General features: G+C 34.1%; 1 protein-coding gene across 8 annotated transcripts; it reads right to left on the bottom strand.

The window, feature by feature from the left end:
• Positions 1-392: 392 nt before the first annotated feature.
• CAND3 (tobamovirus multiplication protein) lies at positions 393-20,769 on the bottom strand. 8 transcript variants are annotated; one of them, XM_088210683.1, is made up of 13 exons: positions 20,397-20,769; positions 16,952-17,002; positions 16,239-16,272; positions 10,786-10,872; positions 10,618-10,684; positions 9,638-9,815; positions 9,246-9,341; positions 8,078-8,138; positions 2,999-3,063; positions 2,714-2,788; positions 2,518-2,593; positions 1,789-1,955; positions 393-849 (listed from the first exon to the last, which is right to left on the bottom strand). In XM_088210683.1, exons 1-13 carry the CDS (start codon positions 20,505-20,507, stop codon positions 811-813), a joined length of 1,107 nt encoding a protein of 368 aa, XP_088066809.1. In that variant the 5' UTR covers positions 20,508-20,769; the 3' UTR covers positions 393-810. The 8 variants fall into 8 exon arrangements, with proteins under 8 accessions (XP_088066809.1, XP_088066812.1, XP_088066813.1 ...); XM_088210686.1 differs by having other exon boundaries at positions 393-828; positions 20,397-20,768; XM_088210687.1 differs by having other exon boundaries at positions 393-810; positions 20,397-20,768.
• Positions 20,770-21,829: the final 1,060 nt, after the last annotated feature.

Here is a 21,829-nt window from a genome sequence, read left to right as displayed (position 1 = left end):
AACTCACCAGTCAAACAAAATTGAAAGTTAGAAAAACTATCTCCATCACTTTCAAGTATAGAAATAGTGATAGATTTATGTATCTAGCATTATTATAAACCAATATTTTTTAGCATATCTTGCTTGTCTCTTTAGATATTGGAATATAAAGTTCTGCATGATCATATATATTTACAGAAACCACACTAGAAAAGAATGTCATGGACTCTCATTTATAAGATACAAACCATACATCTACCCTGTATATACATATGTGTATATATCTATTTTTTGAAGTTAAAGAGATCTTAAACAACATTTGATAATGTAAATCAGTCATTTCCCAGTAACAACAAACTGGGTTTTCAGCTCACTATTAAAGAACTAATCTCAGACTGAATAAAAACACAAAATGCAACCAAGAGAAAAGTAGTCTACAGATATATGTGATCGATCATTGGTCAATAACAGCTCTGAAGTAATCTATAGTTATAAAATATCATCTGAACAGCTTCATATAACTAGAGAATTTAGTAAGGAAAGAAGAAGAAAACCAGAACCCATTTAGCTTTTTCTTTTTTTCTATTTACACGTTCTAAGGTCAAAAACACGGCCATTCATGGCAAAACCTTACGGCTTTAATCTGCCTGTCTTTGTCAAGAATGTGGTAAGACATCAGCTTTCCTTCCAAAGTCTTCTCAGCTCTTTTTAAACACCTCCACTTGGTTTTCAAGTATTTGGCAGGTTATGAAGCTAGATAGGACTCCCTCTGGACACCTGCTTTATTATAACCTTTGGTCAATGGCATTTTCCTTTTTTCTCCTACAAAATCTACTCCATGCTTAATCCCTTAACAGACGAGTGAGAAAGCTGTAAACAACGAATTTCATCCATATTCTAATTCTATAGAATAGAATGAGAATACAAACACAAATACAATAGAAATTTTAATGATACAGAGACGATAGAAATTCTAACTCCAAGTCAATTCCATAACCAATTCAAATTAGTTTGTTTATGTGATTTAATTATAAAATGAATGCAAAAATTATGATTAACCGCTAATATCAAATAATTAAAATCTATAAATTGAATGAAAATAGGATAAGTTTTGAACCAAAAGTAATGTAACAGTTACTGAATTACTCACACCTAGGATGATGATAAGGAAGCTCTAGTCTAAAGCAACAAAAACTATCCTCTCGAACTTTTGCCCATTTGAACATAATGATTTCAAATGGATCCTTAGAGATGATATAATAGATAAAATAGATCTTATAACATACGGGAATCTCCAATCATATATTCAGAAAATAAATACAAAATACAACAAGATCTCTCCTCCCCCACCATTTTCCTTTTCAATAAGGGCTTCTTTAGTTAACTTCATATGTAATTCCAGTCGATTCTAATATAATTATTAGGATGTTTTTATGTGCAAATTGAATAACAATTTTCATACTTGAATCAATCTGCTCCTATTTTGAATTTGTTGGAGATGAAATTATAATTCCTACCAAAAGAAATAAAAATTAAAAATTATATTCGAGGAATTGATAGTAAAGGAATAGATGTATATACACGAAGACATGTTATAATCCAACTCCGCAATCAAGGATATTAACTAATTAAAAAGAAAGGGATAAGAAATTAATGGTATTAGGAATTGAAAAAAACGGACTATAAGTGCAAAGGCTTACAAGATTACTTCGGGAGCTTAAAACATTCAAGTAGCTAAAATATTTTTTAAAGAAAATATAGACATGAAAAAACCTAAATGTGATTTGAAAGATAAAAAAGAACACAAACCTGATTTTGTGAGCTGGTAGCTGTAGTCCAGAGCCGAGGACGATGTACCACTGCTGAATTATCACTGACGAAAGTTATCGTTCTTGATTCTTCTTGTGTGTTAGCTAATACTAAGGGTGGCAATTCTCTCATGATCCATAATACAAATGCTGAGGGTAGTGAAGAACCTAGAAAAACATTTTGGGAACTTATATAATCAAAATAAAGTAGTTAAAACCCAAACTATTTCTATGATAAAAAAACTAGGAAAAAGAAGGAATTGTCACAGCTGTTATTGGACAACTGTCATGATTTATCCCAATTAATTTCGACAAATATAACCCAAATCTTTTAAGGAAGTAATAAAGTACACAAAAAATTTAATTCCTCATAACTTCTCCAAAGAGATTAGACTCATGGTTCCATGACCATCTAGTAAGGCTACAACATTAGCAAAATTTGTGTATTGATTTTTAGGCTATGTTGGAAACAGATCACAAATTCCAATTCCACATGAAATTTCATATTAAATCAATTTTGCATAATCAAACCACAATTCGCACCCGCTCTTAATTGAATTAAGGCAGGATTTTAAATAAACTCAACATTACTTCTGGATTTTTTCCGAACATAACCCTAAAAGTCCAAAAAAAAAAAAACTCTTCGTATCCAGATAAGGCATATCATGAACTCTATCACAGTTTATTGTTGCAGACAACTGAAAATTGAAAAGTAAAGTTGTATCAATACCTATAAAATAGTATAAAATCAGTAAAAGAGACGTATAAAGACCATTGCTTTTCAGTTGATTCCAGTGATAAAGCACCTACAATTGCAAAAATAACATGAAAGTTGGAAAAAATAAAAATGATTAAGGATACAACAGTAAACAAACCACAGATGAAAAGTATAAAACAGAAAAAAAAAATGGCCAACAAATACATACAGAAATATCAGTTAGGAGGTCTATTAAAGCACTAGAAGTGAAGCACACAACACAGACTACAGCCAAGCCTGCAACCTGGACACAACATAAGTCAGAAAATTATGATAATGTGATTATAAACAATGCAAATGATGATAATATCAATATGAAAAGAACAACCACCTAATGCATGAATACATAGAGAAAGATGTCCCGGATGTAACAGGTTTCTAGAGATGTTCTAAACAACATTAGTACCATTAACCAAGGAGGAGCAATGTAACTAAAGGATATAGCAAAAATAACCTTCCAAGTCTCTGAGGAAGCTCTGTCGGATCTAACTTTCTTCATTTTTCGGCATAACATATATCCTGTATATTAAGTGCCAAGTGACAGTCAAGCCCATAGCAAAACATCTTAATGTGGAAAAGAGTAAACCGGAGAAAAATAAACCTGTCAACAAAATGAAACAATTTAACTATGTATGTTCATGTGATTTCATTAAAAATTTCATATTTTCTAAAATTGTTCCATGCATACGATATTGGAAAGTCGAGCAGCATAGAGAAGCATACATAAACAACTACTATCTTGTTTCAAAATTTATTGAATACTTAAACAGCTTCCAAACAACTCTAGTTTGAAACTTCTAATGGCTGGAGAAACCCCATAGGTGGCACCTCACCTATTTACTTGTGACTTCTACTAAGTGGTTGCTCAGCATGATGCATCAATATAATAAATGGGGGAAGATATAATCCTTATAACAAGGAAGCAGTTAAGTGTATCAATTCTATACTCTGCTCTGCCTCTTATTAGTTCCGCTTGCTGATGCTTTTAACAGGCTACAAGAATGGGGTCGGTTCTGAGTTTTATAAACTGACTAAATGCACACTTTGAGTTTAAGGATCCCATACCATCAAGTGCTTAGAGTGGAGAACGCTTTGGGATTTCTCCATTAACCTTTTGGGCATCAAGTGGCTGACACATGGGTTCATTCATGATGAGCTGCTAGCTTACGATTGGTATTCCTCATGCCATTTTCTAGACCACTGGAGATAATGATTAGTGGGGCATTATATTTAATTTTTCTAATCCAGAGACCAAAGGTTATGTTTTGTTTCCTTTGTTTTAACTGTCATACTTTTCTTCATGGGAAGATTTAAAGGAGGCCATGTATATTCTATCTCCACTGCAATTCCTATTTTTGCGAGTGGCATTGCCAATTAGAATTGGATTATTAAGAGTGTGATTCCTAAGAATAGATAACTGTGTTAGAGATGAAAAACAAATGAAAAATTTTCCATCCAAGAGAGAAAGACTCTAACAGCCTCTCACTCATCTGATCCCCTGCTGCAGCCAGCCTAGTTCTTGGTAGCAGTTATGCTGCCAGCAACAACAAAAAAAAACTCCCAGTTATTGAATGGAAATCGTCCGACATCCTGCTTGAGGATAAATTGGGTATCCTTGGCATCACAGAAAATGGTTTTGAAGATTTCACAGCCTTTTTCTTTTAACCTAGAAATACATTGGTTCTTCAGGGAATTTTGTGAACCTCTGAAGTCAAAGACAAAAGACAGAAGATCGACTCCTGACCTTGTCTCTGGGTAGGAATGATAGAGGAAGATTCTTGCAGCTCTGGGAACAGAAAAGAATTGTAGAAGAATAATGATATCCCTTAAGGGCAAAGGTGCAGATTGGTGGTGGAGAAAATTCTCGGCCGTGTACACAACATGCAGCCTTATCATGGAGTAAGGGGGAAAGAGGTTCTGGGAGAATCGATTTTGTCCGGTCATGAAATTAATAAATCAATGTGGGCTGTGAATGATGTTAGGTTGTTTGATCTTCCATGCAAAAAGGGGTGGCTGGTGGCATCTTGATCATGTTGAAAGACAGCAGGCTCTAATTTGTGAAGGACATTAAAGGCAAAGTGTTAGTCTCCTAAGAATTCCTTAGTAAGGTCACAAAGTTTTGATGGCTTTTCTCTGGCATATACGGTAAAAGTGAAGAGCAGAACTGTAGTTTATTGTGATGGCCAATCAGTTCGGCATATCTTCATCCCTTATTCCTCTACCTTTTGGGTCACTTAGGAATAGAGGAACAATAGAACCTTCGAGAGTATCACATTCTCATTTGCCTTCATTCAAGAGGATCGGCTTAAGGCCCATGTAATTTTGTCTAAAGGCCATCCCCTTCTAGACAAATTTGCTCTTGTTGGTCTGTTTGGTCTCTTCTCTGTGAGAGAGTTGTGAATTTTTTATACATGTTGCATCCCTTTAGAGCCTCTTTAATATTGCACTCTCCTTTATCTAAAAAAAAATAGTTATGTACATGGGTGGAATCTGCTTGGTGCCCTTTTATGATCTTTCCTATTTTTCTCTTAAAATACCAGAAATGAAGGTAAAAATGTTGGTCAAACAAATTAGATAAAAAAGACTGGGAACTGGAGTAACTTACCAGAAATCTGTGCATTTCAACATGTCCAACTAAGTTGGAGCATGCAATGGACATAATGTACTTTCTTACTAACAGCTCATCTTTTTGGCAGATTTAATTCATGCTGACATCAGTAGATGCACCACAATTTAAGTCATGTTCCACTGTTGAAGCCATAAACCAGAAACGCCTTATAAGTACCTACCAAACAGACTGAAGTACTACGTCCATAGTTCAAACATTAAACTATTTTCATTTCTCGTCATACTTAAAATAGATATGTTAGGTTTAATTGCTGGATACCAGATGGTAATAATAACCACTGATTAATAACTTTCAAGCAGTTGTACCATCACATTTGCATCTTCCATATTTTGAAGTCCAGGCATTCAGTTCAGTTTCTAGCCAATTTGAAAGGTTCACTACTAAAAATATAACCAACATGATTTCTTTAGTCATTTTGTTTCCCTGGACCCAAGTTACTTTTTAGGACGTAGGTAGCTTCCATACCTTTCAGTTTTAAAGTCTACACTCAGAAGGAGAGGAACTAAACATTCTGAAAATGATGACATGGCAAAACCTTTTGGCGAAAACAATGACCGATGAAATTTAAGTCAATACAAACTGAACCACAGGAATCTTTTTATCATTCCACCTAACAAGTCTGCCTCAAGTTTGGCGCTCTTTCTGCCCCTTACAGAAGACAAATCTCAATTTTAAAATATGAATCATGGACCCACTGCTAAAAATGCAGTTGTTAATAGTGGGTGTTAAGATGTTCCGATCAAAAACTATGCTAGCCCAAAAAATGTTATGGAGCATCTAGACTGAATTGGAACATAACAGTTGCTTCAATAACAAATAAAAAAAGGGTCTCAATTGACAGGATATAAAAAAAAAATAAATCAATCAATTCAACAGCAAAAATTCTCGGGATTATCTGAAGTCAAAGAATCCTCTGGGGACTTTTCATGGTATACTTATTTTTAACTCCAATAGTTGTTTCCTGGTTGCATTACTGACACCTCAATTTGTAGTAAACAATATTTACATAGGGGCTGTTGGAACTGGTTTGTCCTCTTCAGCATTTGTATTGGATGAGGAACCACCAATAGTTTGCCTTCAGATTTGACCCCTAACTAACAGCTGATTTATTACTCTTTTGGCTGCGGGGGCAATATGATGGTGCTCATCAACTATCCCAAGTTTTTGCAATATGATTTATTCTTGGATAATGAAACTCAGATCACTAACATAACATGCTGCTCGCTGTTCATCTGTTTCAAATAAGTTGAAATTTGCAGTTATGTCGTAAAAAATTCTTCAGTGTGTTACATTACTAATCTTCTACTTTGAGAACAAGTTTAGTATTGTTGAAATAATATTTGTTCATAATCAAGGGGTAAAGACTAATTTAAAGCAACTTTTTCATCTTGAACCAAGTTAGCTATTAATGTTTTTCCTTACCTCAGATGATTTCTTTGTGTTCAACCCACCAAGCACAAACACCTCCTTTTGAGTCTATAGGTAACCAACTAAGCTTTTTTTTTCTTCAAGTACGTCCCTAATATAAAAGATCTAAGCACCTATTCTACCTCATAGACCCAAACAAGAAAAGACTCAATACCTAAAACTCTATAAAACTTATGAATATCAACTTTAAGAGTGTAACCATTTCCCTGAAAAGCTTTACCCCTCGTCAATAATATATATATCCGCCGTATTCATCTTCTGACCATACATTGGTGGCTGGATGCTAACGTGTGGGAACATGTCAATAGACAAGTTAGTTACAAGCACAATCTCCGGTGCAGCCTACCTTAATTGATGTTTGTATTCATATTTCCAGCCAGCATTCCACATATCTCCTCAAACTTGTCTTTCACAACTTGTCGCTAGTTTTTAAATGCAGACTGTTGATTTCTGCATTACTGCTCAAAGAGCCTTCAAGAATTTATGACCGTTGCTAGGGTGGTTATGCTCGCCTCTGCTATGTCTTATCCAAATTAACCTTGCTCTAATGCTGTTTGAGACAGAACAACCATGTAGATGGGCTAGTTGGCACACTAGATGTCAATACCTACAAATAATTTAAGGATGAATAAAAAGGAATATATAAAGCATTTAAATTAACCTTGAACTAATTCAAATGGATTAATATCTAAGGTATCTATGGACACTGGTGTTGTTCTGGCATTTATATCAAATACTTGACATGTTAGAAGTTAAGGAAGAACAGAGAAATGGGGACTATAAGTTCTTAATGTTAAAACTAGTACTTTTTTATAGTTAATACTCAAATCAATTATGCATTACCAATTACCATTAATTTTTCTTCAAATTCATTTTCATTCACATGAAACTGCTATGTTTCTGAACTAAAGGCTGTAGTTATGTATATTATATTTTCTTCTATTTCTATATGGTTACATTAGATAATAGTTTTTAAACCAAACAAATCCAAATACCCATGCCTGGAATTTAGACTGTTGCTGACCAAGATTATATGTCTTTTGACTATAGATTGTAGCTAAACACTGAAATCCATACTCATACCAAATACTCGCACCTTAGTTCCAATAACATAGCCCAGAGGCAAGAAGTAGAAATAACTTAGTCCTTGCAGAAAAGAGGAATAAAAGAACTAACCTCTTGCAGCAAGAAAGCTATTAGTACCTTTTTTTAAAAAAAAAGCTACTAGTACTAAGGAAATGAAAATGATGCATATTTTTAGAATTAATAAAAGAAAATTTAGATCTAATTATTTCTAGTGAAACTAGGAAAGTCTGTAATGCTTGTATAGAACTTGACTCCTACATAATTTATGGAAAATCTATAGTAGCTGATCTCCCAACTCATGCAGATTTTTTTCTTGCACCGGTTTGCAAAATTACTGAAACACAGAGAGAATAAACAGAATAAAAGAGAGGTCAAATAGTAGTTGCTCACCATAGCAAGCTAATGCTCCTCCTAATAACAGTATAGCAATCGCAAAAAGATTTATGTAGACCTGCAAGAGATTATAGTCATGGTAATACAGCTTGACAAATTTTCAAAATTATGTTGAAGATTCAGAATCTGCATGATATTTTAACCTAATCCAGCAAATGTTTTTGTTGACAGATGTACCTAAATTACTAGATTGATTCCCTGCAGTGAGCGCACTTCAACATTCTAAAGTCAAGATAATTAAGACAAGGTATCTGTTTATAGTAAAAACTAGACTATAATGATCTGATGATAACCTCATTCGAGATCAATTGACAAGAAGTTTTAAGCTGAATATGCACGAGATAACTTGATGCAGTATGGTTTTCACAAAAGTTCATGGCAGAATGAGCCACAATATTCTTTCTTGAAATTTGGTCGAGATGCCCCAAAACTCATGGAGAAGGATGTGGTAGATGAGATTATAACTTTACAAACTTTATACCATGGATGTAATAGTTATAACAAAAGAAAGGACTCAGTATGAATAAATTTGGGAGGAAAGATTATGAAAAGAGGCAGATGAGGGATGTTTCCTACGTAAGGGCGCGGAAGACTATTGTAATCATATCTTACTGTGGTGTCCACTGGTGTATAAGTTATGAACCATGGTATAAGGGGTTATTGGAAATCAGTTGGGTAATAGCGAGTAATGTAAGAGATGAGATTTGGGCTTGAAAAGGTATTAACGATGGGAAGAAACAAGGGGGTCTCATTCTTTTTGTTATTTTTTGGGTTGTGTGGAAAGAAAAAAATAAGAAAGTTTTTGAGGGAGTAGAAGCAGATTTTGATAGAGTTTGAGATGGATGGTTCTAAACTTTGGATTTTTTTTATTATGGGTCAATTCTTTGCATTTTAGGAATCTTATTGACATTCTACTTGAATTATAAAATTTTTGTACATGCATTGACACCTGTTGGAGCTTGTAATTAATGATACACCATACTTTTTATTTAAAAAAAAAAGAATAAAAATTGAAAAGACACAATGTTCAAGGATGAATCATCAAAATAATACTATCATTCGATACACACCATACTTTTTTTTTTCAAAAAATAAAAAATAAAAATTGATAAGACACAATGTTCAAGGATGAATCAAAATATTACTGTTATTCAAAAGCCCATACCTGCTCTATGGTTGATGAATCAATAGAATTACTTCCCATCCCAACCCAGATTAGCATAGCAAATGTCATCATCAGAAGAACAAGTATAACAGTTACCTGCTCACCGAGTTAAGAGTTAATCAATGTGTGTATATACATATAGCGACATTTGTATTCTGAATACATACACAAAAAAGAATATATCCATAGATGTACATATTTATAATTTGAGAGAATAAAGGATATGCATGTATGTACCTATATGTTCACAAAGGTGCTGGCCTTCCATCATCAACATATAGATAGTCACATGTATATTCCTCATTCTTTCAGGTTACAAAAATGCGCATGTGTATATATTTCAGAAGGAAACCAAAACTGCATGAGAAAAAGATAAAATTATCACGGCATACCAAAATCACTATTTTCTGACGGCTTCCAACATGAACTGATCGGAAAGGAAAGCATATTCTGTGACTATCAGCACTTGATGAACTTGGCCTATTTAGCGACTTCTTCAGCAAAGCTTCTAGAAAACTGGGGTCATCATCCTCTTCATCTTCATGATCAGCCTGATGGCAAAGGTCAACCCTATAATAAGAAAAAAAAAAAAAAGGCTGGTAGAAACAAGGGTAGCTGTTGAATATATCAAATTGTTTTCTAATGTACAAGGAAAAATTAAGAAACTAAGAATTCCTTTCCTTAACTTGGAAAAGGCAATACAGGAAAAAAAAATGCAAAATGTGGTATTATATTCCACGGAGACATTCAAGCTTTACTCCTATATCAGTTTCCTCCCAATTTCTAATAAGATTAAAATGGTAATAGGATCGACTTGTAAACGACACGACTATGAGTAATTGAATAATCATAGTACTACAATCCACAAGGTCTCTTATCCTGAAAAGAAAATATCCAATATAAAGCTTCAACATAGTTCATGGTTGTGCTTCTTTTTCTTTAATTTTTTGGTGGAAGTTTGTTCCCTCTTAATTCCTGCCTTCTGCTATTTCTGAATCAACAAAACTATGAGGTAATTACTTCAGTTTCAAATTAATAAAAGAAGGAAAAATCGAAGTTAATAAAACTTGCAGAAAACTCACTGCACTAGGATCAGATACATTTTATATGTGCAATAATCCAATTTCAAGGTTCTTTAGCGACGGTAGTAGAAATGTGGTCTCTTTAAATAAGAACTACTTTGATTGGACTTGACTTGACTCTTTGTCCATCCCTGTTGAAACATTAAATTCTGTATGAAGCCTTAAACACTTGGCATTCGCTATTATATGGATTATGTAGAGAAGCTTTTGCAGATGCCATATTTCTGTTGTTATTATAAGCATTCCAAGATATGTAATTGGACTCTAAAATTAAAAAGCAGAAAACATACCAGAATGACAATAGCAGAAGGAATGCTGCAAAAAATAGAATTCTGGGGAAGGCTGCAAAAGCACAATCTGCCCAATTATTCCACTCTCTGAGAAACAGAGGCAGAGGAAAAACAATTTGCAGAGCTCCTGCTATCATTCCAAATGACTAGTAGAAGCAAGAGATATACCCATTACAATAAAACCGCACGAGTAAAACCAGCATAGCCATGCTTTGCAGGTAGCAGCAGGAGTTAACAGAAAATAAATGAAATAACCTGCCATGTCAAAGCAAAATTCAGAAGTTCCGTTTATATTAGTGGTCGTCCTGTAATGAAGCTCCAATTATCATAATATTATCTGTAGAGATAAGACCACACAGCACTGAAGAGATCCAATCAAAAGAGAGCAACAATTATCACATGCTAAAATTTCAGGATCTTTCTCATTCTTAAGTCAATATATTTAAATCTTTAATGGCAATTTTCTTTCAGCACTATTTAAGAAAACTACTAGACCACATGCTTCTTCATCAGCTAAAAGTTTGTCTCATCTAGATGTGAGAATTTGTCACAGTCAATAGTTTTTTTTTTTCTTTGAGAGAAGTACACATTCAATAGTTTAGGATAAAGAAGGTAAGCCCCACACACCAGTAACGTGAATGCTTTGTGAATCTAAAGGATAAGTATACCTGGACCGTATGAATTTTTATAGCTTGAAGGCAATTATGTCTACTTATATTTATACTTATCTCCTGCTAAAACTTCAGGATCTTTGACATCCTAGACTCATAATGTCAATATATGCAAGTCTTTAATTGCTATTTTTCTTCAGCACTATATACGAACCACAAGAATGGATGCTAAGCCAAAACACCAGTGAAGTCAATGCTTTATCAATCTAAAGTACACCCAAATCCCATGCAATCTCTTTATTTTGAAGGCAATTATTATGTGTCCGTATAACACAGTATCTGCTAACTATCAAAATCTGAACATCTAAAGTCTACAACTTTTTTCACATACATAAAATTACTATGCAACAATCTGAAGACTGTGAAGTTAAATATACAAACTTCTTTTGCATCTAAGAGTCAACTAGAAATATAGCATTCTTGCAAATAATGATAGAGCTCTACTGTATGATGAGAATGAAAAACTAAATAATGTTAGTTTTTGTAGGAGTATACTTGATCAGACTGTATGATGTGAATGAAAATCGTTCTATTTTTCCTTTCACACTCCACGGTGGAAATTTGTTAACTCTGATACAAAAAGATCCACCTTAATAATCCACTCCAGAAGCAACTTATTGATAATATCTAACATTTACTATGTGACTTTTGGACAGTACCTTACTGTTGGTTCGTCCATAATATATATCTGCTTGTAAGCTGGTAAAGATTTGATGTTACAAACCAATTGCCAAACAAATGAGGATACTCAGCAGCCTTAGGTATCCCTTTGGGAGGTGGTCTATTAGAGTTGACACATGGAAGCAAGACAAAGAAACACTAATTTTCCTGCAAATCAGCAGAGAGTGTAGTTTCAGTTTACTTTCTTTATCTGCTGTAGTATATTTTGTCCTTAGATATGTGAGAGTTTCTTCTGTCATTGGGATTTGGGAGTTACTTTTTCTAGGTGGTAGTTTTATAATTGAATCTTATTCTAAGAAGTATATTGTACACAATTCTAGCAAGGGAAATGGGGCAGATTTTGTCATTAAAAAAATAGAGTTCTTCCAAAACTTAAGAGACTGAAGGATTCTCTACTAGTGAGTCCTTAATCTCCTTATACTAGCAAGCGAGCCCTTAACCTCCATTGAACAATTTTTCTCTGTTAGGGCCCTTATCACTCAGTTGGGTCACCTTCTAAAAGTTTACTGGATTTTGCAGTCAGCAAAACCATAACTAGATCCTTTTGACAACATCCTGCTTTGAACATTGTAGTTGCTAAGAGTAAATTTGGGAAAAAGAGCTGGATACATGGAAAATAATTCAAGAAGTTATGCAGGGGACCCAGTTTTCTGCACACAACCCCACAAACTGCTGACATCATCTGCCACCACTCACTCGCTTCCTGCCACTCAGGACTATGGATCCTCCGCTGCCTATCACCAGTCCTCTCTATGACAACTAAGAATCTGCCACCCCAGTCGATGCCTAAAGTCTCCCAAGTTGCATGGTCCCTTACCAACATCCCCAAATCCACGAATCTACGCCATTTTCCAAATAGAACTACACCAAAAAACAATAATCAGCCAACCCACCCCACTCTCATAGAGACAACAGCTGAACGAAATCCTCTGCCATTTTAGCAAACACTGACACCATCAATCTTTTCTCATACCAGCATTATGTCAAAGGATTTTCATTCGATGATCAGGAATCTCCTAGAAAAAGAACCTGACATGAAGAAAAACCATTTCTCTGGCCAACAGCCAACTGCTGTTGGCCTGGAACCGAAAACAAGGTGAAGAAGACAAGAGAGAAAGAGAGAAAGAGAGAACGAGAGAGAGAGAGAGAGTTTTCTCAATATGGTTGGAAGTTATATTGATTGTGAGAGAGAGTTTTCTCAATACGGTTGGAAGTTATATTGATTGTGATGCACGGTACCAATGCAACTCGTCACCCATCTCCCCCACTTCAAAACCCAACCTCCTCAGTATGTACTCCACAAACTCCCAATTCACACAATCATATGTCTTCTCCATGTCTAATTTAATTAGTATACCATCTCTTTTGCTGCTAACCAAATCATCCACCACCTCGTTAGCCACCTTCACCACATCAAGAATCTGTCTCCCTTCTACGAATGCATGTTGGCTCTCCCCAAGCACCTTAGTAAGACGTCTAGCCAACAATTTAGAGATTAATTTATAGATGCATCCCAATAAACTGATAGGTCGAAATTTTTTGATATCTTTATTACCTTTCACCTTAGAAATGAGAATCGAAAAAGTTTAGTTGAGAGATTTCACAAAAGTGTTAGATTCATAAAACTCCTTTAAAACAGCACACAAGTCTTCTCTTAAATTTTCCAAAAATCCTGCAAGAATCGCATATTAAAAACATTAGGACCCGGTGCCTTGTCACCATTGCATTCTTTGAGTCCTTCAAGAATCTCTTCTTCCATGAACTCATGTTTGAGGTCATCTCTGTTATTCTCACTCAACTGCTTGAAATGAAGATTATCCAGCCTTGGTCTATTACTCACAGTCTCCTCATACAAATGTTGAAAGAAACCCCTGGCATGATCTCTCATATCTTCATTCCCCTTGATGCACTGACTATTAATGAATAAATCTTCAACATAATTCCATCTTCCGTGGCTTGCCAAGCAATGAAAGTATCTTGTATTTGCAAGTAATGAAAAATTCTTGTTCTTTGGGCTAGATTTTTGGCAGTGAATGCAGCAGAGTAGATAATTAGCCTCATCTCTTTCTGCCATCTGACTTTTGCACCTGAGGACAAGCACGTCTTTGAGTGGGAAGTTGATTTGTGAACAAAATAACCAAACTAATTTCCTACACGTATAGACAATACAGTTCAGTTTATTGTCCTTATCTATTGTGGTTTCCTTTATATGTAGATGTGGGAGATAGTTTCTACAATTGGTGGCAGTACCTATTTCTTAGGTGGTACTTTTACTCTCCAACCCTCTTTTCTTTATCTAAAAATACTTCTTTTTCCATTAAAAGGAAAGACGAAGAAGAAGAAGAAATGGAGAAGATTTTGCTTCAGGAAAGTAAAATTCCTATCTAAACTTAAGAGATTGATGAATTTTCTCTTAATGAGCCATTTTTTGGGGGGAAGAAAAGAAAATTTCACTGAAGAGTGCCAAGGGCGTATAGCCCAAGTACTAAGAGAATGAGAGAATCTTCAATACATTTGAGTGAAGGCCCTTAAGCGAAAAACAAGGTCCAAAAGCAAATATCCCTCTGTCAAAAGAATAGCAATCATAATTCTTCTGTTCTTTCCTTCCAAATAACCCTAAAAACAAATGGAAGATAAGAGAAATAAGCTTTCTCTTCTCCTATTGCCCAAGATTCTTGAAAAGAAAATACTCTCACACTATGATAGTATCAAGAAATTCAATACTACCACCATCTATTGATGTGCGAGTCCTATCATTTCTTTCAAACTGAATGTTTTACACTAACAGTGTAGCTCATTGTTCGCCTCCAAATATAATTTATCTGGAGTAGTAGGGAAATTGAGATCACTTGGTGAGGTAGAAAGTGTGTCGTCAGTCTAAGAGTTCATGGGGATTAGGAATTGGGAATCTTAGATCAAGACCTGTATTAGCTAAATGACTTCAATACTTTCAACGGGAACCAAACTTTTATGATACAGGGTGATCAACAGTATTCATGAGGATGGAAGGGATGGATGGGATACCATAGCAAGAAGATCCGTATGCCACATCAGTCTCTGGAAAGCTGTCTCCAAGCTCAACCATTGTTCCTTCCCTTTAACCAAACTACAAGTGAGAGATGGCTCTAAAGCTGTGTTTTGGGAAGACATATGGTTTGGGGGCAACCATTGGCACACAATTTCCCCAGTTGTTTCATTATCCTCTAGACTCGATGCACGAATATCCTGTTTCATATCCATCTCAAATGGAAGAATAGCCTGGAACCTTTATTTTAATTGAAACCTAACGGAAAGGGAGGTTTCTGAAATGCAACTCTTACCGATCCTACTGGGACCAATTCAGATTGCAAATCAACTGACACTAGTATTTGGACCCTAGAACCCTCAGACTTTGTACTCCTGCAAATCCTTCGATCACCTCATACGAAATCCAATCTCTAGATACTTCCGTATTATAAACATACTTCAAGAGCATATGTTCTTTGAAAGATTATATTTTTTACACGGACAGCTATCAGTCAAAGGCTTAACGCCAATAAAATGTTACAAGTCCATAAGCCTCAATAAGCACTGTCTCTTGATATTTGTGTGTTACTGAAAAGGAGAGACACATCCACATCTTCTCTTACATTGTAAGATTCTATGGAAGTTGTGGACCAAACCCATTGATTTATTTGGTCCCAGATGGGTTGTCCCTCCCATGGTTGAGGGCTTAAGGGTTAATGATTTCATGGAGAAGGGGTACGAAAGGGAGCCAAGCCCATACGGAAAGGGGCAATATTTGCATCATTGTGGGTGATTTGGCTGGAAAGAGTTGCAGAATTTTTTTTTACTGTTTTCATGAATTGGGGGATAGAGTTACATTTCTTTCTACATTAAGGACCAAAAGCCATGGGAGATGCTCCTATATAGCCATCTAAAAGCTTCATGCAAACTGAGAACCCATTTTTTCTATGTCTTAGAGTATTTTCATTCATGTGCTTTTCATTGTATCTTATGTAATTCTTTCTGTATTTATTTTTCTCTCTTATTCTAATAAAGCTTCTCTTTCTTAAAGATTTTAAAAAAAATAGTAATGGGAGAGACACGGACCATTGGCAATATGCAACCCTCCACCACCCCCACCACCTCTACAATGTCCATTTCCAGCTTTGCACAAATATACATAGATAGTACTTAATTGTGCAGAATTAGAAAGAGCTATCGAAATTTATGAGAATAAATTGCAAAAAATTGAACAATATGAATCATGCGAATGAAATTTCTTACCTATATTAGAACAGCCAATCAATAGATGAAACACCTGGAATTTGACATGTAATTGCATCAAAATAAAGCCAATATACTCAAAATGGAATAACTCAACCACCTCAGCTATACTGAAAACAAAAGTGAAAGTAAACAAAAGGAGGAAATATTTACATCCAGATAACTTATCATATATCAAAATTTCTTGCATAGAGATCAGCTCAAACAGAAGAAAGAGACTAGTTCTATGAAAATAAAGAAATACGAAATTACCCTCTCATCAAAAGCAAAAAGAAAAAGGCAAGGAGGTCAGTGTCATAAAGAAATATGAAATTACCCCCCCTTACACCCTCCCCCCCACCCCACCCCCCAAAAAAAAAAGAAGAAAACAGGACTTACTATGTTTTCTACTATATTGTTCCTAAACCTAGATCAGACATCATCCCTGCCTCACCTTAGTGCAGTAAAGCCAGAAGTTATGACCATATGACCAAGGGTCATATTTGTTTTAGTTTGTGTAGGATACCTTCAGTTGTCTGAGTTACGAGAAGTTTCCAGTGTTTTCAGTTTGTTTAACTAGTCAAAAAGTTGACATGATTTGATCAAGATGCAAGTTCCTAATTTAACCCGGGAATTTCACAAGACATCACCAAAGTATATATTTGAAAAAGATAGAAAAGAAAAACAATTTTCTTAAATCAGTTGGGAAGTCATTGTAAGAAACTGGCACTTACTTTTTGGCGAGTGCAGCCAAGTTGTGAATTCCTCAAGTGAATCCTTATTAACTGGCAACACGAATTGGCAAGAGTAAATGTATGTCTCATTAGAAGCAGTATGCCAGTTAAAATCACGTGTTTTCTCATTCTATATATCAAGCCCATGAAGTGTGCATGTGCAATGAGAGTATCTTTATTTACACTTTTGGAAAAAACGAAGAAAATAGCACAACCTTCAAAACACTATTGTAAGTTGCAATTAGAAACAACCAAATATCTTTACCATAAGGTATACAATTTTTACGAAACATAACAAGGTTTGATCATTAATAGTACAGGGGTAGCAATGATATCAACCATACACGACACTTGCTTATGATGTATTTTCTTGTACAATGGGAGCCACGGCATTCAAGAGAGCCAGTGGAAATGCGTGCATTTACCAATAAAACTGCCAACAAAAAAGTGCACAACTATACCAAATCTTAGTTCAATCAAGCTTGACTTAAATGACCTTTCTTTTTCTTTCCAAAAATACAGAAAAGAAAGCCAGGCTAGAGTTCAGTTCAGTTCTTTTTAGAAGCTTAACTCACAAACACTTCAACATATATATGTGCATATGTGCACATGTGCTTACATACATTCAAATAACCCTAAATATTAAATTGGTTTAGTACACGAATTTGTTTAAATATTAATTTTTGCTCTTTTCGTTCCTCTACTTTCAAAAAATATGTGTACCAGTTCTGGTCCATAAAATACCATTAACATTGTTAGTGGCCTTGCCACGTGAAAGCAAGCTAGACACGAAGTTATTTCTAATTGGGTAAATTTTCACATCAGATGTCACATGATATCTGATATATAAAAAATAGTTTAGTTTGAATTATTTTTTAATATGACAAAAAATAAAAAATAAATAAATTATTCCAGCTTCCAGTCTCCGTCATTTCCTTGCTCTCTTCCCCTCACATTAGATTTATAAACATGATGTGGCTGCAAAGCACACCTGAGAGGAGTTGTTAACTGCAAGGATAGACGGAGCCTTTGAAGGTGGTTAGTTGATAATGATACAACATCATCTGCAGCTAAATCCAGCCCACAGAAATGCAGGACATAGAGTCATACATGAATTATGAGATCAAGGTTCAGAAATAAATAAAAGGCAGCAAGTAAAAAGCTTCCTGAAGACAACCAAACATATGAAGATCTATTATATAACATGCATATAACCACACAACACAGGCAAAGGACAAATGCACTTAAAAAAGTAATCAACATACTTCTTTTGTGTTTCTACACTTCCATGATCACTGTCAAGTACTGCAAGCTGGAAGAATTTATTGATAGATCTTTGTCATCTCCTTTCTCTCTTATGTGAAATTAAAAATTAAAGACATAAAACAAAAAAAAAATGCCTAGTGTATCTTGCAGATGATGAGGGGAAGAGAGGAAGGAGACAGCGGAGACTTGGAAGCTGGAAGAATTTATTTTTTTTATTTTATGTTTTTAATTTTTTAATTTTTGTTTTTATTATGTATAAAATTATTAAAAATTAAAACATTTTTTACACATCAGATACTACGTGGCATATGATGTGAAAATTTTATCCAACCAGAAACAGTCACGTGTCCAACTTCTTACCGCATGGTAAGTCCACTAATGATGTTAATAATATTTAACAGAAAAGAATTAGTACATATTTTTTGAAAGTAGAGAGACCAAGAGAGGAAAAAATTAGTATAGAGACAAATTTAGTATTTAGACTCATTCAGATATGTAGTACCTATATATCATATTATATGAAGATGGATGTATTCCCATGCAATACATAGAGTTTGTTTACCATTTTTTTGACAAAATTCATTTAAATCTTTTGGAAAGGTCAATCTCTTAAAAGGTTTTTATGTAATAAGGTTTCACAATAAAAAACTAAATCTTTTTCTCAGAAAAAATCTGGAAAAGTTACAATTAATTGCTAAACTTTCACTTTTACATAAATATTCTGAGCAAAAAGTCCAAGAAAAGTTAACACAGAGTATCATATAGTTTTGGATTGTCTCAAGTAATACTCAATATTTTTAATTTTTCTATATTGTCCTTTACACATGCTGCAAGTAGGATTCTTTTATCAAAGGTTAAAATTTTCTTTAGGTAACTTCATACATATTGAATATTTTGAAATAGTAATTTTAAGGAAAAAAGAATCAGTTCTTTTATGGTAAAGGTAACAATTATTCCTAAAAGTTTCTAAAATCTCAAAACCTCTCTTCTTTTCCAAAGATTTTCTAATCTCTCACCTTTTTTCTTATCCAAAGTTTCTCAAATTTCATCCCTTTTTATGGTCCAACAATAGCACTTTTCTTAGCATACTTTTTTGCGACTTAGTGCTTGGTTTATACTCCATCTTTTCATTTTCTTTTAGTAATTTCGGAGGAAGAAGAGGATGGAAGTTTTGGGATTTCAGAGAGAACCATGAAAAACTTAGAGATTTTAGGAATTGAATAGAGGGGAGATCCCAATTCTTTAACAATAACCGTTGTTATTAAGTTTATTTCAACAGAAATTTATTATTGAAGAGAAAAGGTACAAATTTGCCTCCAAAACTACTCTATCACATACATAATCTTTCTTGTTAAAATACAAGCAGAATATCTATACATTTTGCAAAGCTGTGACCATTTTATAGGCATTTTCTTTCTTGTTGAAATGAGAGTAAGAAAAACGGCTGAGCAAAAAAGTAGTAAATCCAAATTTCTTCTTTTGCTAAAAATCTCTCACACCGAAGAGAAGAGACAAAGGATCTTCCCAAACCCATTCTTCTCATTCTGGAGGAGAAGACCAAAACTGGAAGGTCGCTTTCTCTTGAGACTAATCTCCAGTGCTTGAGAATTTCTTCCCCATAAGCAAGAAAGAGAGAAAGAAGAGCAGGAATCTCACATATAGAGCAACCATAGTTTAATACTGTCTTTTTGTATAAATTAAGCAAAGTAAAAGGGATAAAGCTAAATCCTCAACCATAACAATAACATCCTAACTTCCATTCAGGAACAGATTCAAAAGAATCTATTTAAAAGAAAAAGAAAAAGAAAATATATTTCCAATCTGTTTAACCAAATGCCATATCTGCCTGAAGTCACTAATTCTCTTCAATAACCTCCAATGATTATAACAGTTTCAAATTGAAACTAACTCACAATTTAACATCTTTCAACCTATCTCCATATACCAAATTGACAGGAAAGAAAAATCAACGGAGCAATTTTCTCTTGTAAGCATCGTAGGCTCCCAAAAATCCCAATGCATCAAAAACCCACATAGGAAGTTCCACTTGAAACTCAAACTTAATCAGATAACTACATTTTTAATATCATCAACAATACCCATTGACCAAAAGGAAATTTTGAATGACCCAAAAAAAAGCAGCAATAAGAAGAAAATAGACCAATAGAACAGAACAAACCTGATAAAAAGCTAGAAAAGCAATAATGCCATCAATACAAGCAAGAGCCAGGTTAACGGCGAGCAGTAATGGTGGAAAACAAGAAGACCCTTTTCTTCCTTCAATCAACATGTTATTTCAGTTCTCCCCACTCACTCCTCCGCCCTCTAAGTTGTCTCTACGTTCTCTCCCCAAATACGAGAGAAGGGGAAATAGAGGGAAGGAGTGAGCGAAGTCAAAGTTGGCCTCGTGGATGTGTGATGCTAAGATGCGTACGGACCGAAAAGGATTTGCTTTCAAGGTATCTTTCATGGGGATCTTTGCTGATTGGGTTTTACTACCTTCGTATCCTGTGGGGAGAGAGAGAGAGAGAGAGAGAGAGAGGGTTTTGTTTTGTTTTTGAAAAAAAACAAAAAAAAAAATTAAAATTAAAATTAAAAATATTTTCTAGTGGACATATAAAAATCAGAAGTGGCATTTTTGGTAATAAAACGAAATCACGGAGGGCGAAAAGGGTAATAAAGGGACAAAAAAGATACGATCTTAGTCAACAGCGCACTCACACGAGTGGCTTTCAAGCATTTGAAAAACGAAGAAGATTTCTTTTTTACTCCTCATAATTTTAATTTTTACTAATACCTTTATTTTTGTATATTTTAATATTACTTACAAAATAATTTAGAATATAATTATTTTATACATTATTAATAATGTATAATAATTAGATGTGAAGTCATAAGTTATAAAGACCTACAAAATCATTCACGAGAGGCTCATTTAGATAGGTATTAAGTTTTGGGCTTTCAGAATTCAATAAATTTTACAAGATTACAATATTGTATCACGTTTTTAGCATCTTGGATTTGCTTATTGATAGCCCACTCTAGACCTAAGTTTGATGACATTAAGAGCTTAATAGTATTCAAGAAGTGGCATTTGATAAGAAACCTTTGAAACCACAACTCTACCTTCCAAAGCCTCGATGTACTTATATCTAAAAGCCTTTTTTAAATCTACTTTGGAAAAACTTTCACTTCTTCATTTTTGGACACTAAATTAACCGATTTATTTGCAATTCATAAGAACAAAGACTTGTTCTTTGTTAGTTAGGTATAAATTAAAACCCTAGAGGAATAAAAATGTTATTATTTATAAAAGATGTTTTTTTTTTGTGTACATCTGTACTTGATTCAAATTTAATATATTGTCTCGAATTATCTATTACTAAAAAACTAAAAGAACTATACATACATCACAATAGAGAAATAAATCGATTACAATTGTATATTTACTATTGAATAGATATTATATATAGTATGATATATGTCTACATATATTTGCTTAATCAATGCACATTACTATATTTATGGAGTATATATGATATATTAAGTTATTTCTTATTAAGTTAAACATTTAAAATAATTATTTATAGTCAATTCTTTTAAATAGTATAA

The sequence above is a fragment of the Carica papaya genome, chromosome 9, assembly GCF_054855325.1.
Source record: "Carica papaya isolate Zhongbai chromosome 9, ASM5485532v1, whole genome shotgun sequence".
NCBI classification, from domain to species: domain Eukaryota; kingdom Viridiplantae; phylum Streptophyta; class Magnoliopsida; order Brassicales; family Caricaceae; genus Carica; species Carica papaya.
The sequence above is the reverse complement of the archived record's forward strand: the minus strand, read 5'-3'. Positions and strand labels throughout refer to the sequence as shown.

Excerpts from the sequence above, each read along its gene's own strand:
- CAND3 (XM_088210683.1), bottom strand. The coding sequence starts at position 20,507 with ATGTTGATTGAAGGAAGAAAAGGGTCTTCTTGTTTTCCACCATTACTG. Across the intron at positions 9,816-10,617 it reads CTTCTGCTATTGTCATTCTG|GGTTGACCTTTGCCATCAGG; the intron begins GTATGTTTTCTG and ends TTCTTATTATAG. Across the intron at positions 3,064-8,077 it reads AGGAGCATTAGCTTGCTATG|GATATATGTTATGCCGAAAA; the intron begins GTGAGCAACTAC and ends CTTAATATACAG.